At 42.9% G+C, this 15,829-nt stretch overlaps 1 protein-coding gene across 1 annotated transcript in view; it reads right to left on the bottom strand.

Moving 5' to 3' along the window:
• Positions 1 to 14,525, bottom strand: part of MYO7B (myosin VIIB) — a 151,072-nt gene extending 136,547 nt beyond the window's left edge. The window contains exons 1-6 of the mRNA XM_042783052.1: positions 14,513 to 14,525; positions 14,267 to 14,406; positions 12,768 to 12,920; positions 10,764 to 10,948; positions 8,535 to 8,656; positions 2,571 to 2,713 (exon numbers count right to left, since the gene is read on the bottom strand). Coding sequence (XP_042638986.1) covers positions 2,571 to 2,713; positions 8,535 to 8,656; positions 10,764 to 10,948; positions 12,768 to 12,920; positions 14,267 to 14,406; positions 14,513 to 14,525 — 756 coding nt within the window. The remainder of the gene's footprint in view (positions 1 to 2,570; positions 2,714 to 8,534; positions 8,657 to 10,763; positions 10,949 to 12,767; positions 12,921 to 14,266; positions 14,407 to 14,512) is intronic.
• Positions 14,526 to 15,829: the final 1,304 nt, after the last annotated feature.

Genomic DNA, 15,829 nt, shown 5'->3' with positions numbered 1-15,829 from the left:
TACAGAGTCTGCAAAACACTGCATAATATGGATGAAATTGGAGGACATTATGCTGAGTGAAATAAGTCAATCACAGAAGGACAAATATAGTATTAGTTTGTTGTTGTGGAGGGTCAAGGAAAGGTTTATATATGGAGAGAAATTTTCTCTTTTGTTTGCCAGGGATGGGAGGGGAGGGGAGAGACACTCCAACAACAAAAAATGCATTGACCCATGTCACTTATTTCACTGTACATAAATTATATTTCAATAAAATGCATTTTTTAAAAAAAGAATAGAGTGATAAAAGGTAAAAGTTTCCCTTCACTCTGCCTTTCCCTTCCTCAAATTCCCCTCCTCTCCCTGGAACCATTTGATGGGTCTGTATTTCTTTCCAAACACTTGATATACCCACTATAAAAACTAAAACTCACTGCCGTCAAGTCAGATCTGACTCATAGTGCTCCCTCTTTGGGTTTCTGAGGCAGTATCTCTACAGAAGTAGATTGCTCAATCTTCCTGCCAAGCAGTGGCTAGTGGGTTTAAACTGCCAGCCTTCTAGCTAGCATTCAAATGCCTTAGGCACTACTGCATTAAATAGTTTTCTTTTTCTTTTTACATAAATGGGCTTATCCTGAACATAGTGTTTTGCAACTTCCTCTTTTCCATCTAAATATGAGTCTTGGCAATCTTTCCACATTAGCACGTACAGGCCTCCTCATCATTTTTTACTTTGTCCAGCATTCCATAGTATGGTGGTGGTGTTTTGTTTTGTTTTGTTAGCTGTCATTGGCAACCCCATGTACAACATTATAAGACCATTGTGATCTATAGGGTTTTCATTGGCTGATTTTTTAGAAGTAGATTGGCAAGTCTTTCTTCCTAGTCTGTCTTAGTTTGGAAGCTCTAGAAACATGCAAGCCTCCCCTGACAAATGGGTTGTGGCTGCTTATAAGGTGCCTTGGCTAGGAATAAAACCCATGTCCCTCACATGGAAGGCAAGAATTCTACCACTGAACACCAATGTCTCTCATATTCTATAGTAGAGCAGTGTCAAATTTTTGGCTTCTCTCTTATCATGGACAAGGCTTGTTTCTAACCTGTTTATAAATTCTTGTCCTTTATAGGGGTTCCTGGATGTCACAAGTGGTTTGTGACTCGCTGTTCACCTAAAGGTTAGTGGTTCAAACCCACCCAGCCACAAAAAAGGCCTGCCTGGTGATCTGCTTCCATAAAGATCACAACCAAGAAAGCCTTATGGAGATCATCTACTCTAACACATGGGGTCGCCATGAGTCACAATTGACTTAATGACCTTGGTTCTGTTTTTTTGTTCCCTTGAGTAACCAGTTCTGTGAATACATCAACTTCTCTGTGAAGGAATGCAAGCTTCTAGAAAGGGTAGATCAGAGTCAGAAAGACTCCACTACTTTCTACATCTATGAACCTAGAGAAGCTACTTAATTTATCTGGACACAGGTTCTTCATCTGTTTCTCATGATTGTGAAGATCAAATGAGCTACAACAGGGAAAAAGCTTGGCACCAAGCAGGAGTTACTAAATGTGAGCTTCCTTTTCCAGATTTCCATAGTGTCAAAGTGCCACCCATACACTCACACTCAGCCCCAACCCCTCTGTTGCTTTCTCTTCCTCATTCTGGTGTGTGTGTGTACATGTGTGTTAGAAGCTATGCCACCATACAAGAGCAACCTCCCTTGACAAGACTGTGTTCACTCTGTGTTCCCATGTTGTGGATGCCACATCTTGGGATCTCTGCCATTCAGGACTGCCTACATGATTTGTGGGTAAAACAAAAATCAGTTTCATTCAAAACTAATAAGAATTTTTCACCCAAATCACAGTAAAAATTAAAAAGACAAAATTAAAAAGAATTTCAGGACAGTAACAGAAGAGCATTAAAGCAAGTAAGTGAGTGTAGGACACTGTGTGACAACACAACTTGCACATCCATGAAGCTGGCCTACTCCCCATCTATTCTTGGCTACATCATTCCTGGATATTGACATTCAGTTCTCATCCCACAGAATGACTAAATGCAATTTGCATCTGGAATGCAAAATTGTTCTAAATTGATCCCCCCCCCCCAAATTAATGTAATAGTTAATATAAATAAAATAAAAGTTCAACCTGCCATAGCTCAAACACAACCCAGACACACTCTTCTCTGAACTGGGGACAAGTACAGCCTTAGATACAGTTTTAGTACAGTTGAAGAATAATGTTAAATTAAAGTATGAAACAAAATTATATGAATAAAAACTTCAAAGTAGAGAAAATTCAATCATTTATTTTCCTGGAACACTAGGGAAAGATCATCTTATCCAATTCTAGGAGTCCTTGTCCTGTATCAGGGTAGGCCTAGAGGTCTGTGAGAGAATGTAAGTCCTGTGTGAGTTTGGGGAGATTGCTAGGGAGAAGATATAGAGTGAGTAAAGGAAGAGTCAGCACCCCCTTCCCCTAGCCTCCCATAATCCTACTCCCATAGACAGAAGAAGGTTTCTCTGGACAGCGCAGCATGAGCAGCAGCATGGTGCCAAATGGAAGTCCCTTCCCACAGGCAGAGACCTCACCTGCCGGCAGACTCGGGACTTCTCCAGGAGAAATTGCTCAATCCGTGCACCCTCTATCACCCCACTGGAGTTGAAGTGGATGTCAATGTACTTCCCAAAGCGGCTCGAGTTGTCATTGTGAACTGTCTTGGCATTTCCAAAGGCTGGTGGGGAGTTGGCAACGCCCATGGTGAACAAAGAAGAGAAAATTTATTTGTTTTTTTTTTTTTATTTTTATTGTGATTTGCGTGAAAGTTTACAGAGCAGATTCATTTTCTGTACAGCGGTTCACATACATTTTGTCTCATGACATTGACTGAAATCTCCCACAATGCGACAGCTCCCCTCCTACTTCCTCCCTATAGTTATCTATTCCCTGTGCCCTTCCCTTCTATGCACTCCTGCCCCTTGAACTGTTTCCCTGTGCATACACATCCCTTCCATTCTCCCATGATTGATTTCTCCAAGGAGTGCATCTACCTAATGTAAACGTTCAGCTCATATGCTTGTCTTTTGTTTGGCTGGAAGCCACAGGACTAGGTTCAGTTCCAGACCTGATGGGCAGCTAGGGGCCATAGTCTCACGGGTTCCACCAGGTTCTATCAGACCAGCAAACCTGGTCCCTTTATGCATACATGCATACACACACACACACACACACACGCATATATACGCAATTTTGAATTTTGTTCTACAGAGAAAATTTACTTTTGGAGACATCATTTGGAAAGACTTCTCAAAGGAGGTGGCCGCTAAGCCCCGAATTTAAGGTTTGGTGGGGTTTCAGCAGGCAGCTATGGCAGCTAAGGGCTTGTCATGAGGAAAGCAAAGTGCAGGTGAATATTTTGAGGCCAGAAATTATGGTATATAAGCCTGTTGTTGTTGTTGTTGTTGTTATGTGCCGTCAAGTTAGATCTGACTCATAGCGACCCCTCCTGGGGTTTCCAAGGCAGTAGCACTATGGAAGTAGATTGCCCCATCTTCCTTCCGAGGAGTGGCTTGTGGGTTTGAACCGCCAGCCTACTGGTTAGCAGTCAAATGCCTTAGGCACTATGCTACCAGAGCTCCCCTTGGTATATGCCTATAAGTGTAGAAATATAGATGAAGCATAAGATACAAGAGGAAAGCAGTGGAAGACAGAAATTATTAGACCATATGTTATGCCATAAAACAAACCTCAATAAAGTTAAAAGAATAGAAATAATACAAATATATTCTCTGATTACAGTTGAATGAAATTAAAAATCAATAACAGAAAAGCAGAATGAGACACTCACAAATACACGGAAATGAAACAACACATTCCTAAATAACCTTCTTAGAGTCAAAGAAAAAAATCAGAACAGAAATAAGAAAATACTTTGAAATGAATGAAAATGAAGACACAGTATACCAAAACTTATGGGATGCAGATGACGCAGTGCTTAAAGGAAAATTTATAGCTACAAATACCTAATTGAGAAAAAACAAAGCTCTAAAATCAATAATCTACTTTCAACCTTAAGAAACTAGGAAAATAAGACCACTCTAAACCTAAAGCAAGCAGCAAGAAATATTAAAGATTAGAGCAGAAATTAATAAAATTAGAGACTAGAAAAGCAGTAGAGAAAAATTAATTAAACCAAAATACAATTATTTGAAAACAACAAAATTGACAAACCTTTAGCTAGATCAACCAAGAAAAAAAGAGAGAGAGAGAAGACTCAAATTAGTAGAACTGAAAATGAAATGGAACATTACTACAGTCCTTAGAGAAACAGAAAGGATTGTAAAGGAATACAATGAAAACTGTGTGTCAATAACAAGAAAACTTAGATGAAATGAACAAATTCCGATGAAGACACAAACTACCAAACTGACTCAAGAAGAAACAGATAATCTGAATAGACCTATAACAAGTGAAGAGATTGAATTAATAATTAAAAATTATCCTGAAAGAAAAGTGCAGGCCAAGATAATTCACTGCCGAATTCCACCAAACATTAAAGAAAAATACCAATTCTCCACAAAATACTCCAAAAAGTAGTGAAGGAGGGAAAACTTCCCAACTCATTCTATGAGACAAGTATTACCACAAGACCAAAATGAGACAGAAACATCATAAGAAAACTACAGAACAATATCTCTAATAGATGGTATTAAAAAAAAAAAAAAAAAACTTTGTCATTGAGTCAGTTCTGACTCATGGCATCTCCAGGTGTTCTGTCATCTTATGGAAGTAGATCATCAGGTCTTTCTTCTGTGGTGCTGTTGGGTGGACTTGAACTTCCAACCATTTAGTTAGTGGTTGAGTATAAACTGTGCCATCCAGGGACCTTATCACTTATGAATATACATACAAAAATCTCAGCAAGTTACTAGCAAATTGAACCCAGCGATATATAAAAAGAATTATATAATAACATCATTAACTGGGGTTTTTCATAGGAAGGCAAGACTGGTTTAATATCTGAAAATTAATTAATGTAATATAGCTTATCAATAAGGTAAAAAACAAAACCCACACGATCATTTCAATAAACACGGAAATAGCATTTAGCAAAATTCAACACCCTTTCAGGAAAGAAATCCTCTGACAAGCAAAGTACTACTGATGAAGAACAAAGTAGGAGGTCTCACATACCCTGTTCTCAAAACCTACTATATAGCTGCAGTAGTCAAAAAGGCTTGGTACAACAATAGACACGTTCTCAATAGAATTGAGAATCCAGAAATGGATCCATCCACAGTTGTGTTTTGACAAAGGGCTAAAACTCATTAAATGGGGAAAAGATAGTCTCTTTAACAAACAGTGCTGGCAAAACTGTATAACCATTTGTAGAAACAAGATCTTTACTTCATACCACACCAAAAACTAACTCAAGATGGATCAAAGACCTCAATATAAAACTATAAATTTCATCAAAGAAAAATTGGACAAATTTAGGGACCCTAATTTATGGCATGGGGAGCTCTGGTAGCATAGTGGCTAAGACACTTGCCTGCTAACCAGACGGCTGGTGGTTCAAACCCACCAGCCACTCCTTGGAAGGAAGGTTGGGCAATCCTACTTCCATAGTGATACTGACTTGGAAACCCAAGGAGGGGTTGCTATGAGTCGGGTTTGACTCTACGGCACATAACAACAACACAACAACAACAATTTACGGCATAAATAGACTATCAAGCATAACCCAAAATGCACATACAGCAGAAGATAAACTAGATGACTGGGACCCTCTAAAGAGGAATTCTTCTGCACATCAAAAGACATCTCCAAAAGAGTAAAAAGAAAATCTATAGACTGGAAAAAATTATTTGACAATGACATATCCAAAAAGGGACTTATCACTAAAGTTTATATAAAACTTCAGCACCTCAGCATCAAAAAGACAAAAGTACAATTAAAAAATGGGCAGAGGACATGAACAGACACTTCACCAAAGAAGATACTCAGGTGGCCAACAATCACATGAAGAAATGCTCATGATCATTAGCCACTAGAGAAATGTAAATCAAAATACAATGAGATATTATCTCATTCCAGCAATAATGTTAAAGTTCAACAAGACAAAAAACAACAAATGCTGGCAAAGGTATGGAGAAATTAGAACTCTCCTACACTGCTGGTGGGATGGTAAAATGTACAACCACTGTGGAAAAAAGTATTATGTGCTTCTTTAAAAAGTTGAAAATAGAAATATCATTTGATCCAGCAATCTCACTACTAGGAAATGAAACAACACAGTCATTGCCTAAAGAAGAGAAAGCCAGGACATGAATAGTTATATGCACACCCATGTTCATTTGCAGCATTATTCACAATAGCAAAGAGATGGAAACAACCTAAGTGCCCATCAACGGATAACTGGATAACCAAACTATGGTACATACACACAATGGAATACTATGCAACATAAAGAATGATGAATAGTCTGCAAAACACCTCATAACATTGATGAACTTGTAGGACATTATGCTGAGTGAAATAAGTTAATCATAGAAGAACAAATATTGTATTAGTCCACTATTATAAAAAGTCAAAGAAAGGTTTACACATGAAAGGAAATTTGTTTGTTTGTTTGTTTGTTTTAAGTATCAGGGATTGGAAGGCAGAGCAGCAAAATTGCTAGCTAGGTAAGAGATACATTTTGATTTGGAAGAAGGGAAAGGCAATATACCAAAAAAGGGTGTCCAGTACAATATTACTAAGGAAAAGGAAGACACAGAGAGGTATACAAGAGGTACAGACAACAAAGGTAAATACTATTGCATACATAATACCACATGATCAGTCAGAAGAAACATTAATCTACAGGTGGATATATAGGTAGACAGGCAAGATGATCAGTTATGGGTAGGTTAAAAGGACTATGCCCATGACTATATATAGGTTTGGCAGGCTATATATATATATATATATATATAATGTTATAAAAATGTTCATATTATAATAGAGCTAACAGGTGGGGAAGTTATGATAACTTCTCAGCCACAATAAAACTCCTCAAGGGAGTGAGTTACTAGGTCTATAAGCTCAGGACCATGGTTGCAGAGGACATCAAGCTTAACTGGCATAACACAGAACACAAAAACATTGTTCGATATCCTACTTGGGTGAGAAGGAACTGGGGTCTTAAAAGTTTGGGAGTGGCCATCTAAGATGTAGGTATTGGTCTGTCCTTGCCCAGAGCAAAGAAGAGTGAAGAAAATCAAAGACGCATGGAAACAAGTAGTCCAAGGGACTAGTGGGCCATGGGAACTTCAGTCTATAAGACCTTGATACCAGAAGAACTAGATGGTGCCCAGCTACCATTGCCTACCTTTCACACAGGGATAAAAATTGGAGATCCTGGATAGAGTGTAAGAAAAATGTGGAACAAAACTTAAAATCATTTAAAAGGGGAAAAACAACAACAACAAAAAGGATCAGGTTACTGGTCTAATAAAGGCTGGTAAAACCCCTGAGACTATAGCTCCCAGCCATCTTTCAGGCCTGTAATTGAACTCACTCCTATGTCTTAACCTTCAGGCAAACAATAAATAGAAAGGCTTACAAAGTGAACAATTACACCAGGGAAGTGCACTCCTCAGAACAATCAAGCACGGGGAGACCATAAGGCAGCATTTGTGCAGGGAGAAAGCTCAGAAGGCAGGAATGCATAGGAGACAAAGACACAGGGAAAAGGTAACCACAGAGAGGAAGTGGGAAGAGAGCTGTTACATTGTGGGGATTGCAATCAGTGCCATGAAACAAAATCTATATGAATTGTTTGTTGAATGAAAAACTAACTTGCTCCGTAAACTTTCACCCAAATCACAATAAAAAGTTAAAAAAAAAAAAAAAAAAAAAAGAAGAAGAAGATGGAACCACAGGAGTGCTGTTGGCTGACAGCCCTGGGGCCAAAGTCACACTCTTCTGGGTCACTAGGACAATTCCTGAGCATAGAGGCAGAGGGATCAAGCCTGGTCATATCAGCCTAAGGCAGGACTCTTCTCATGGTCAGTTTTTGTTCCTCTGCTTTCCATTGGGTTAGACAAGACTGCCTCTCTCTGGCCAACCCTGCATCCTTTCCTTTCTTAACTGTCCCATCTGCATCCCTATTGAAAGCTTTTCCTGCCCATTCTTGCTTTCTCCCCCTTTATCTCCTGCATGAGTTACCCTTCAATAAATCTCTTGCTATCCTAACTCTCAGTACTCAAACTGAAACACCTCACATTTCCAAATTTATTTGATCCCAGAGCCCTCTGCAAAAGGCATACTTATTTCCCTCTGTGTTCCTCCCTTTTAGAGGAACTCTTGCAGAGTCATCAGTCTTTCCATTCCGTGCTGTCTGGGAGCTCCCTCAGGTATCCAGCCACCCCTCTTCATCTTTCGGGCCCTGGAGAATCCTGAGGAATCACTGGAGATTTCTGTTCTACTCTGCAAAACACTTCATCTCCCTTCTCCATGGGCATCTCCTGGAAGGAAGGTTCCAATGCAGAAGTTTTGAAGGTGTCCCTTACCTTCCAGGATGGGGTTGGCCTCAAGGACCTGCTGCTCAATCCACGAATGCTGGCCACTGACAGTGGCCAGGAACTGCAGGATGAGCTTGGTGGTCTCTGTCTTCCCTGCCCCAGACTCACCACTGCAAAGATGAATGTAAGTTAACAGAAAGACTTTCACCAGCACCACTCAGCACCATTCAGTTGTACCACAGGCCCCCTCTGGTCAGTCTGAACCAGGAAGCCCTTCCCCTCTGTGGAAATCCACTCTATGTTCCCTAGCTATCTACTCTGTGTTAGTTATTGGTGTGCTGTCTTTTCTTCCCTGCCAGGCTACAGGTTCCCACAGATACTACCAGGTCTTGGCCATGCTAGGGCTGCCAGCAGAGGACCAACACAGTACAACTCAGTGCACAGATTGAACAGACAGGGTCTGCAATAACTGTGACTTCTCTCCACAACCCACTGTTTCTACATGAGAATTGAAACAGTCCCTTTAGGAACCAATAGATGTGATACCTTAAGAATTATTCCTGCCTTTTGGCCTGAGGAAGAAGCTCTGGTGGTGTAGTGGTTAAAGAATTCAGCTGCTAACCACAAAAGTCAGTACGGTTCAAACCCACCAGGCTCTGTGTAGGAGAAAGATGAGACAGTCTGCTTCCATAAAGATTTACATCCTTGGAAATCCTGTAGGAGTTACTATCAGTTGAAATCATCTCAATGGCAGTGGGTTTGATTTGAGGTTTTTTTAGCATAAGGACCCAAACCAACTAAACTACTGCTCTCAAGTAGATTCTGATGCATGGAGACCCTATAGGACAGAATAGAACTGCCCCATAGGGTTTCCAGTGCTGTAAATCTTTAAGGAAAAAGACTGCCACACATTTCTCCTGCAGAATGGCTGGTGGGTTCCAACCACTGGCCTTCTGTATAGCAGCCGAGCACTTTAACCAATGTGCCACCAAGACTTCTTAGCCTAATGAAATATTACTAAATTCAGAAAAAGCTTTCTCACAAAGCATTCTGCTCCTTAAAGCATTATTTATCATTATAATTATGGAAAGTTGCAAGTTACCTCAATGGGGTAACAAATTATGTTATATAGTCAGATAACATCATGCAGCCATTAAAGCCAAGTCTACACAGAGACTAGCTACTGTTAAGTAAAGAAAATTGGTAGAATTCAAACCAGTTGTTTTTTCAATTACCCAGGGAGTTTAATTAAGTTTAAAAAAACATACTATGTCTGGCACACAGCATGCCTTCAGATTGATAGTTATTACTATTATCATTAAGACTTAAAACATTACTTTTTTTATACACTGCTTTTTATTATGGAAAATTTTCAATCATTACAATGTAGGCTCAAAAATGTGGCCCACAGACCAGCAGCATTACAGGATTAAAAACACAGTCTCAGGCCCCACCCAGATATGCTGGATTAGAAACTGCACCTTGAAAATGCCCCCAGGGGATTTCTGCACTATTTAACGCTTGCATCATCAACACCCATATTCTTACCTAGTTTTAACTCCTGGTCAGATTAGGAAGGAGGCAGTTTGTAGAGGAGAGTCAGGACCTAGACAGGTGGGGACACATCTCTTCTGGGCCCAGTCACCCAGAGCCACTGCTGCCCTTTTTGTCACCTGAAGCTTACCAGAGACTCTTTTGTGGTAAGACTTTATTTGTTTGATCTCTGCATCCCCAGATGGCTACCCTGGGTCCCTGCATCCTTCCTTTGTTTTCTCAATAAATACTTATTGAAGACTGGGTGAGGTCCAGGCCATGGTAATGTAATAAAATACCAGGTACAGAAAGAAAGAAACCTAGGGGGAAAGGGACTCTCAAGGGGAGATAGTAGGACCCAGAGACAAGTCCAAACATGCTTATGTGCCTCTGCTGGGATGCTTGCATTGAATAAAAACAGTGAAAACCAGTTGCCATCTAGCTTACTCCAAGTTACGATAAACATATGAGTGTCAGAGTAGAACTGTGTTCCGAGGAGTTTTTAATGGCTGATTTTTTAGAAGTAGATCTCTAGGACTTTCTTCTGAGGTGCCTCTGGGTGGACTCAAACCTCCAAACTTTTGATTAGCAGCTGAGCACATTAATTGCACCATCAGACACTCTGAGTACTAAAACACACCAGTGTTGCAGACATGCTGGTAGTGAGAGGCTTAGGGCAAGGGGGTGTTTGTGAACATTTATGAGATGCCTATGAACAGTGCCTGGGCACATCTTCTTTCCCACCTGATGATGCAGCACTGGTCCTTCTTGTTCCTCTTCATGTTGTAGTAGCAGTTGTTGGCGATGGCAAACACATGAGGTGGCAGCTTGCCCACATGGTAGTTATAATATAGCTGCACCTGCTCCTGAGTGTAGAGGGGCAGCACCTGGAATGGGTTCACAGCCACCAGGATGGAGCCTGTGTATGTCTGTGGAGGGAGCAGATATCAGTGATCTCCCCTGGGCATGCCTTCAGACAACCCTCCTTTGATCACTAGGGGCAAGGACTCTGGTGGGGAGGTGCCATCTGATTCTGGGCAAGGGACCACCTCCGTGTACATTGGGACCTTGAGCAAGGCACTCAGCTGCTCAGACTCTTCTTTGGGGAGGCTGTGGGTGTCAGCTGAAAGGGGAGTTCCCAGTGGGCACATTCACAGGAGATTGAGACTTTCTCTGTCAAACATTTAGCACCATGCCTTGTCTTACACAACCAAATGATTAGTTTTTGGTTACTGCTCAAATGGCCCCATGAAGGCCAGTTACTAGTAGTTGTCCTTGTTGAAACAAGTCCACCTGGGGCCCCAGTACCATCTCTGCTTGCTTCTCTAGAGCCCTCTAGGCCTAGATGCCCCTCTAGGGGTGAGACAGAGACAACCGCCTTCACAACTTCACAAGTCACATCATTACCCATTCTTGTTTTTTTTTTTTTTTGTTTTTTTGTTTTTAAGAATGGAGAGGCTAATTGCTCTGGTTTCAAGAGGACCAAATGAAAAAATGTATCACACAAACTTTGGAAAGAATACCGAAAAAAAAAAAAAAAAAAAAAAAAAAAAAAAAACCTTACTGTAGTCAAGTCGGTCCCAACTTATAGTTGACCCATTCTTGGGTTTCCAAGGTGGTATCTCTACAGAAGTAGATTGCCCAGTCTTCCTCCTGAGGCGTGGCTGGTGGGTTTGAACCACCAGCCTTCTGGTTAGCAGTCAAATGCCTTAGGCACTATGCCACCAGAACTCTTTTAGAAAGCATAAAGTACAATAATAAATTCCTCTTATTGCTGTTATCAGGTCCAGCAGCTCTGGCCTACAATTAGCCAAAGCAGACTCACTGTTTTGGGCCCTGCTCTTACGCTGTCTCATTTCCCCCACCACCACCACCCTCTCCTCTGTCCAGTGGCTCCTAGCTTACTCTCAGAGTCTCTGAGCTGTCCAGAACAGCCAGCCAGAACCAAGAGAGCTCTGGTTCTACCTAATCTAGCTCTCCTTCCATGCAGGCCCTGTAGTGCACACACTCAGCACTTAGCTGTGGAGCTGCTTAGAGCCACAGCCCTGGGGACCACTGGCACTGTGCTCCCTCCACTACCTGAGCACATTGTGAAGAAGCTGGCACCAGTGTTGAGACACAGTGCTCATCGGGAAATCTATACTGTAACAGGGTAGGGAAACTGCCCGTTCATTGCGGGGTTTTGGAAGAAAGACCCCAGTCTACCCACATACCCTCCTTATCTGTGGTCATGACCCTCAATGAACATACTGGCTGGTCTTCACTGGACTCATTTCATAGGCGGGCAGGGGTCTGTCTCTTCTCTGGTGACCCTGTTTTAGCAACATGCCTTGGAAGGGGGCCGGCAGAAGACTGTACCCACCCCACTGGCCTCTGGGGTCTGCTCAGACTTCCTCTCTGAGTATGAGTTATGACTAATTGAGCACCTACTGCATGCAGACACTGCACTGCCCCCGGCACACTGGTTTCCTCCATCCTCCAAGGAGGTTCATATCACCCTGCATCACTCAGATGGAAGTAGAGATAAACAAGGGGGGATGAAGAACATGACTGAACCAGGTGCATGGATGAACCAGGTGCGTGGATGTCAGCATATGTGGACACAGCCCCATTCAGGTGGGGCTTACATGGACATGAGGAAGTTGAGGACAGTGACAGGACCTCTGGAGCCTGCTTCTACTAGCAGTGCCAAAGAACTTGTGCTTCCAGAGGGAGGGGGGAAAGAGTGTGAAGCAGTTTCAGACTCACATAGATCTTGTGCTGCTGGTACCGGATGAGGAGATTGTGCACCATGCCTGCCTCATTCAGGTCCCCCAGGTGGATCATGTCATCCACACCATGGGCCAAGTTGGGGTGCATGGGGCTGAGGCTTCCAAGGTCCTCTACACAAATCCAGTGTTCCTGTAACAGAGGGCACCAGAGCACAGACTTGGAGGGGTTGCCTCTGCAGGGCCAAATTACTACACTCTCTCATCCAAGTTCTCAACAGCAAGATGATGTATAGCATTCCAGATCACCTGGCCTGGGAGCAGGTGGCCAGACTCTGGCCAGTCAGTCTGTGGTTAAGATCAAGGGAAATCTGTGGCTGGGGTCAGCATGTGTCTAGAGCCAGGGGCAATTGGGCAGCTGGGGCTAGGGGTGAACTTTAGGCCAAGGTCAGAAGACCTTGTTGCTTAGATTAGGCTATGATGGGATCAGGGGTTGGTTTGAAGCTGGAGCTCCAAAGGCTGTGGAAATCAGAGTGTGCAAGTAAAAAGCATTTTAAAACTGGACAGCATCATACAAACAGAGATGTTGGTATTTGCCATCAAGTCGGACTTGACTCATTGCGACCCCTCCTTGCGTTTCCAAGGCAGTATCACTATGGAAGTAGATTACCCAACCTTCCTTCTGAGGAGTGGCTGGTAGGTTTGAACAGCTAGCCTTCTGGTTAGCAGTCAAGTGCCTTAGGCATTACACTACCAGAGGTCTGACAAACAGAGATAGTATTATTAATTTTTCAAACAGGTAACTTCCATACTATGAAGTACACAGACTAGTCCAGAATCTTCTCCTTGGAAAGCAAGTATCAATGTGCCCCACACTGTAGTGCTCAGCATGGCAAAGGGGGCTGCTGAGGAGTCAAGCCCATCAGGGTTGACTGGCAAGACTCCACCCTGCATGCCTAGCCTTACCTCTCTGCCATCTCTATCTCACTTGCTGACCCTCCCCCACCCTCAAGTGAAAGAGCCTTCAAGGACAAACTGGATACCTAGTACCCCTCCACCTCCCCACCCCACACCCCAAATCTGTTCTGCTTTGCTCAGCATCAGAAGACTTAGGCCTCTTCTTCTGTACACTCTTACTGGCCCCTCTATGGGTTTTCTCACACATCTTTCCCTTCTGTCTTTCTTGTCCTCCAGCTCTCACTCCTTACTTTGCAAAGTGAGGCCTTTGAATTCACTTCTGTCTATAACAGCCCCTTTCTTGCTTCCCTTCTCCCTTTCCCCTCTGTTGTACTATTTTTCATGACTGTCATCTAGCCCCTAGCCTCTTCATGTAGAAACAAGTCCCCAGAAAGACAGGAAGTGTTTGTTCATCATGGCATGAATCCCCCAATGTGATTCTGTCCTGTCACAAAGGTCTCTATAGGGTTTTGGAACCCTTGGTGTTGAGAACAGCACAGAGAAGGGGGGATGATCTTTCTGGAGGGGGCAGATAGAGAACTGAGAGGGCAGAGTCTTGCAGTAAAGCCCAGTGTCACTGACCTTCCCCTCGTCATCCTCTACCAAAATTTTGCCTGATTCTGTTTGTTTGATGATTCCCCCGATGGCCACAGTGGTCTCCTTGACAGAGGGAAGGTCCAGCCACACATGGTCCCCCTGAAGAACAAAGAGAAGACAGTGGTCTGATGTTTAGTATGCCTTTCCCTTCCTGCCTAAAACTTCCCTCCTCCTGGGGACTGCCCTCCTCCCTGAGAGCTCCCAGGGCAGCTGGTGTTCATGCTCTCCCACTTCTAACCTCCATGAGCATAACTCATTTACACTGCTCACTGGTCAGGTAGCAAATGCTACCATGTACAGCTCTGTCTCCATGTCTCTTTCTCATCTCAGGAAGTAAGCTGACCAAAGGACTTTGTCTTACACCTCCTAGGACTTCCTACAGCACCTGTCACAAAGAATAAACTCAGGACCTAGAAGGTCAGCAGTTCAAATTTATTAGCTGCTCTGTGGGAGGAAGACAAGGCAATCTAGTTCCATAAAGATTTATAGCCTTGGAAACCCAATGGGGGTCTCTATGAGTCAGAATAGACTTGATGGCAGTGTGTGTGTGTGTGTGTGTGTGTGGCGGTGGTGGTGGTGGTGGTGATTTATTCAGGCAGCATAAACCAACCAAACTCACTGCCATTGAGTCAGATCCAACTCATAGTGTCCCCTCCTTGGGTTTGCAAGACGGTATCACTATGGAAGTAGATTGCCCAACCTTCCTTCAAAGGAGTGGCTGGTTGGTTTGAACCACCAGCCTTCTGGTTAGCAGTCAAATGCCTTAGGCACTCACTATGCCACCAGAGCTCCTTTAAGGCAGCAGAGTAGATTAGAGAGCACTGGGCTTCTAAGCCGCTGAACTACAAAGCAGGCAGAAGTGTGTCCAATGAGTCAGGAAGAAACTGAAAAGATGGTCCCAGTTGCAGATTTCAGGAAGGTCCACCAAAGTTCACTTCTTCTAGGTAGGGGCACATTCTGGCAGGCAAAAGCAGCATCTCCTGCTGCAACAGCAGGAACAGGGGGCACGGGGTGGCAGCATGTACTTCCCTAACATGGTATGGGCCTAAGAAATAGACAACCCACATTTACAGGAAGTAGTCTCTGTAAGGTTGAAAAAGAGGGTTTGTCCTTGAATAGCCTTATATTAGACAATTGGCCAGGGAGGAGAAAGACTATGGCACTGACTCCACATGAATTTCCTACTACTCTAAGAAAGCTGATCCTACTCAAACAGGAGTAATTCAAAAGATACCAGCACAGGTCTACATACAGAGATTTGAAAAAAAAACAAAAAACAAACAAACTCACTGCCATTGAGTCAGATCCGACTCATAGTGACCCCTCCTTGAGTTTCCAAGGCAGTATCACTATGGAAGTAGATTGCCCAATCTTCCTTCCAAGGAATGGCTGGTGGGTTTGAACTGCCAGGATAGCAAAATCCAAAAGGAGGGGAACAGGTAAATAACACTCACCAGAGAAAAACCACCACAAAGCAGTGGACAACTGGGCAGATGCCTCACCATGGTTTAGAAACAGTGAAGTTCAGATTAGAGGCAAGCTCAAGAA

This window comes from Orycteropus afer, unplaced genomic scaffold (genome assembly GCF_000298275.1).
Source record: "Orycteropus afer afer isolate SDZICR_OR568_19922 unplaced genomic scaffold, OryAfe1.0 scaffold00612, whole genome shotgun sequence".
In the NCBI taxonomy this organism is placed as follows: Eukaryota; Metazoa; Chordata; class Mammalia; order Tubulidentata; family Orycteropodidae; genus Orycteropus; species Orycteropus afer.
This window is presented reverse-complemented; position numbering and strand designations above follow the sequence as displayed.